Source organism: Chaetura pelagica, unplaced genomic scaffold, assembly GCF_000747805.2.
Source record: "Chaetura pelagica isolate M959 unplaced genomic scaffold, ChaPel_1.0 scaffold249, whole genome shotgun sequence".
NCBI lineage: Eukaryota > Metazoa > Chordata > Aves > Apodiformes > Apodidae > Chaetura > Chaetura pelagica.
Genome location: NW_009954538.1, coordinates 74,232 through 78,831, shown reverse-complemented (window position 1 = coordinate 78,831; position 4,600 = coordinate 74,232). Strand labels below are relative to the sequence as shown.

Below are 4,600 nucleotides of genomic sequence, written 5' to 3'. Positions count from 1 at the left end.
GTGCCAGCGGCTGTGCCTGTCTGCTCTCTCAGCAGCTGGAGTTCATCACCCCCTTCCAGCTGTACTTCAACCCCGACCTCATCTTCAGGAAGTTCCAGGTGAGGCCTCGCCCGCCGCCCCTCTCGCCTCTTCCCGAGGAGGGGGCTGCGACAGGCGGGGCCCCGGGTGTCCCGCTCTCCAGGAGGCCGGGGGGGGCTGCGTGATCCTCGGGGGCTTCGTCCAAGTGCTCCAGCCTTCCCTGATTGGTGGGAGCTGGGTTGTCAACATAGTGTCCCTGGTCACAGATGCCTGGATGGCGGTGACTTCTGGCCTTGCCCTGCCATACACCATCTTGGCATTTCCTTTTTTCCTTTACTCCCAACCTGCTCTTCCTTTTCTGTGACACTGAGGTGTCTGGCCAGCTGGTGTCAGGCTGGGTGTGGAAGGCTTTACTGCAGAGGCATGAACAGGGGTTTATTTTGGCTCTGGGTGCTGAGTCGTGGCTGTTTGTCCCTTCTGAGGAAGTAGAGAAATCTTTCCCACACTTGGAAGGACAAGATTCTCTGATGTGGGCAGGGGAGAGAGGACTCATGTGAGGATGGAGCATCTGTCTGGTGTCCTGGGGTAGTTCTGAGTGGACACTGCATGACTGGGCTTCCCCAGGGGAGGGGGTGTTGGGGAGAGACCTGTCTGTCCACTTCCTTTTCTCTCTCCTCTCTTCTCTTTCAGGTATGGAGGCTGATCACCAACTTCCTCTTTTTTGGGCCCCTGGGATTCAGTTTCTTTTTCAACATGATATTTCTGTATCCTTTGGTCTCAGTGAAGCTCTCTGCTCCTTTCTTGGCTTAGACATGATTCCTCCATCCATCTCCCTCTCCACGCTGACTGGACTTGGCAGCAGTCTAGGGTTGTGGGTTCTTCCCTTGGCTTTTTCAGTATGAAGCCATCCCCAGACAGCTGTGGCCACCTCCTACACCTCCATCTCTGCTTGCTGCAGGGCAGCCCCTGCCAAAAGGCTGAAGGAGCTGGCAGTGCCACTGTGGCTCATGCTGGGTAGCAGTGCCCATTCCTGGGGTGAGCTCTGGCTGGAGCACAGCAGCTGCCTCTTTATTTCCCTGGGGTCACTGGTATGAGGTGAAGTTTGCACTTCTCTACTCTGGGGCTTGAACACCTGGATAGCAGCTTTTGGTGATGAAATAGCTCACAGCTGGTGTATTTCCCATGAAGTTGTGCTGCTTGGACACAGGGTGGCCAGTGGTTAATTTCCTATACTGCAACTCCTGCCTTCTCTCCTGCTCTCAGGTACAGGTACTGCCGCATGCTAGAAGAAGGCTCCTTCCGTGGAAGGACGGCTGACTTTGTCTTCATGTTCCTCTTTGGAGGGTTTCTCATGACAGTATCCTTTGGAGTTGGTTGAGGCTCTTTGTCTTCTGAGATGCTGTGCATAACTGTGTTGTGTGGTCTGCAGCAGGTACCTGTTTGCTGCCCAGGACAGGTGGCTTGTGAACCTCCTTGATGCCAGGAGACAGAGCCATGTTGTGCCCCAGGCCTGTGCCCTGAGGCTTGGGAGAGCTCTGCTGAGTATGCTTGGCTGTAGGTGGATTTGGAGTCCAACTACAAGGGCAGGAGCTTTTTTTTGCCTCTGACGGTCTCCTTGTGCTCTGGAGAAGAGGGCTGTGAATTGCAAGAGCCATCTCACCACTGAAGTTCACCTTCTGTAGAAGGCAGATACTGGATGTGAGCTAGTTTTTCATACATGTGCTGTGTGTCACAAGGGCTGGAAGAGTGTGAACCCTTCTCTGAAGGTCACCTTTGAGTCATTTTTGTAGAGGTGACTATATGAGCTCCCTGGTCTCTGGTGGTTGAAGGCAGCAGCTTAAGGAGTGATCAATCTGTATGTGCCTCTCCAGAGTGTCTTGTTCTGGAGTGGCAGGGAGGGAAATGTGGCGTGTGTGTGTCAGAGGAGTAAGTACATCTCATCCAGCCCAGGATTTTTTGGTGGCACAGGCAATGTCTTACTGTGATCAGCTGCCTGCAACTCTGGGTTTCCTATTTATGAGGTATCCTGTGCTGCCTGGTGAGCACAGGGTGGGTGTGGTTTTCCTTGACTCTGTAGTTCCCAGCTATTTGGACTCTTTGCCAGCCTATTTTTCCTGGGACAGGCTTTCACCATCATGCTAGTGTACGTGTGGAGCCGCAGGAACCCTTATATCCGCATGAACTTCTTTGGGCTTCTTAACTTCCAGGCCCCCTTCTTGCCCTGGGTCTTGATGGGATTCTCTCTGCTCCTGGGCAACTCCATCATCATCGACTTACTGGGTAAGCCAAAGCTGGCAGGTGCTGGGAACCAGGCACTTTGGTGCTCTCAAATCTCAAGGATCCTGCTGGGGCACTGGTGTGGTCTCTTGGTTTCATCTGCGACATCTCTCCCCAGGAATTGCAGTGGGTCACATCTATTATTTCTTGGAAGATGTTTTCCCCAACCAGCCTGGAGGAAAGAAGTTGCTGTTAACCCCTGGCTTCCTGTAAGTAAAGCCAAGTCTCTCTGGACTTTGCTGTGTTGCTTCCCAACCTGGGTCACTTCCATAGCAAACTGGTCTGTGGTAGGCTGGGGTGTCTGTGGGACACAGTTGCATGCTGGTAGCACCTCAGCTCAACAGCTTATGCCTCTGCTGGAAAAAGCACTGGCACTTTGCATGTTGTATACACATGTACACAGGGTCTATAAAGCAGTTGCTGGTACCTTAAGGTTTGCTTGTGTAATTGGATTGTTCTCACTGCTTGTGGAAATGCTAAATGCAGGTAGGATTTTTTTCTGATACATTTCTGTAGTTTAAGAAAGCAGGATGTGTTATGTTTCATGCAGAGGATCAAAGCTGAGCCAGAGATCAAGGAAGCAGGTACTGTCATTACAGAGCTGAGCAAAAGAGCAGCTAGTGCTGGTGCAGTAGGTGGGTGGCTGTGGCACCCTGCCAAGCCCTGTGAAGGGCTGGGGGTTTTATTTGTCTTCAGCTCACTTTCCTAACCTGCCTGCTTGGTGGGATGGGCATGTCCCTTGCCAGGAAAATGGTATTTGACACACCTGAAGAGGATCCCAACTATAACCCTCTCCCTGAGGATCGTGCAGAAAATCAACCTAGAGACCAAGACGAGAACCAGCAGCATCCGCAGTAACACAGGAGACTTCTTCGTGTGGCCAGATTGCTCTCTTCAGTTGGACTTATGCTGTGGCTCAGAGATCCTACTGGAATAACACCAGTTGCCATTCCAATGTGTGATGTATCACTGTTTGTATGGGTAACCCATCTCCCCCCTGTACCAAGAGGTTCCACAGAGCTTTGCACAGAAGAACTTCTGAATGATTATGGAGTTGTTGCAGGGACTGGAACTGGAAGTTGTGATGTTACCCAGTGGGGGAACAAATATCAAATGGGGTGTTAAACCAGATCCTTCTCTTGCTGTTAGTGACTTTCTATGTGCCAGGTCACTCTTGGCCTCTACAAAGACGAGTGCTTTTGGCTCTCACTGTTGTGAGGCCTCTTTGTGGGCTTTCAATGAAGTAGTACTACCAACTCTACCATGGTAGAATGCAGCTCAGCTCTTCTCTTCCTTTAACTCCCTCACCCCCACTTTTCTTTTTGTGTTGTGGTTTCCAGAGAGTCTTTACATTAAAATCTTTATTTTTCAATTGTGTGTCCATTTCTGCCTGGGGCAGAGGCAGCAATTTACCAGTACTTATCAGGACTTTGTTCAGAACTGCCAGGCTGCTTGCTTGGGTTTTTCTTTATTTTGGTGGGCAAAGCAAAGTTGAGGCTAGCTGAAGATGTCTTTCCCCTCTTCTGTCAGCAGGATGGCTGAGCATGAGGTGGGGTTGGGGTGTCTGGTTGGAGAAAGGGATGCCTGGGAAAGGCCAGGGAGCATAGCTGGACGCTTGATCCAGGCAGTGACTGGATTAAGTAGCACTTGACACTAGTTAATAAAGGCTGCCTGCACATGCAGTTTAATTCCACTGTTGCTGAATTTTTTAGTCCTGAAACTTAAGCATCTGAGTTTTAGGGGAAAACTAAACAAGCCTAGTCCCTGCTATGAACAGCTGGACTAAATGAATTTGATCATTCTTGCTCATGCAGTACACAACTCAAAGCCTTTAGAGTGTCTGCAAACATTGTATCTTGCAGTAGCTCATTTGGTAATGCCTGCTCAGCTGGCTGAGCATGTGAACCACCACTGAAACTGCCAGAGAAACTTGAGTAACCAACATTTAGTTAAGGGTGATGTAGAAGCCTTGTGGCAAAGAAAGATTGAACCACAGGCCCTCCACTCCCACCTCCTCAGGGTGCTTCCCATGAAAACACCTTCTGAAGTATCAGACTTAATTTTAAAAGCTATTTTGTGGCACTTCCTAGGATGAGGATGGAAGTCCTGTATAGGCAGTGATCTTGCTCTGGGAGACAGCGGCACTAAGGGCTGACCAGCCCCAGATATGACAGGTGTTGCTGTGTGCTTTGCTCATGACCTAGTAACTCAGAGCTGGTGTTTCAGTCCCTGGAAAGAGTTTGATTATAAGTCTGCAGATGTTCTGCTTTAAATTGCTTCTGAGATGGGACTTCGAAATTCAAAA

At 50.2% G+C, this 4,600-nt stretch overlaps 1 protein-coding gene across 1 annotated transcript in view; it reads left to right on the top strand.

The window, feature by feature from the left end:
* The window catches only part of DERL3 (derlin 3), an 8,539-nt gene extending 4,872 nt beyond the window's left edge, over positions 1-3,667 (top strand). The window contains exons 2-7 of the mRNA XM_010004847.1: positions 8-98; positions 709-782; positions 1,282-1,375; positions 2,103-2,298; positions 2,414-2,504; positions 3,042-3,667. Coding sequence (XP_010003149.1) covers positions 8-98; positions 709-782; positions 1,282-1,375; positions 2,103-2,298; positions 2,414-2,504; positions 3,042-3,153 — 658 coding nt within the window. The 3' untranslated portion in view covers positions 3,154-3,667. The remainder of the gene's footprint in view (positions 1-7; positions 99-708; positions 783-1,281; positions 1,376-2,102; positions 2,299-2,413; positions 2,505-3,041) is intronic.
* The last annotated feature ends 933 nt before the right edge of the window (positions 3,668-4,600 follow it).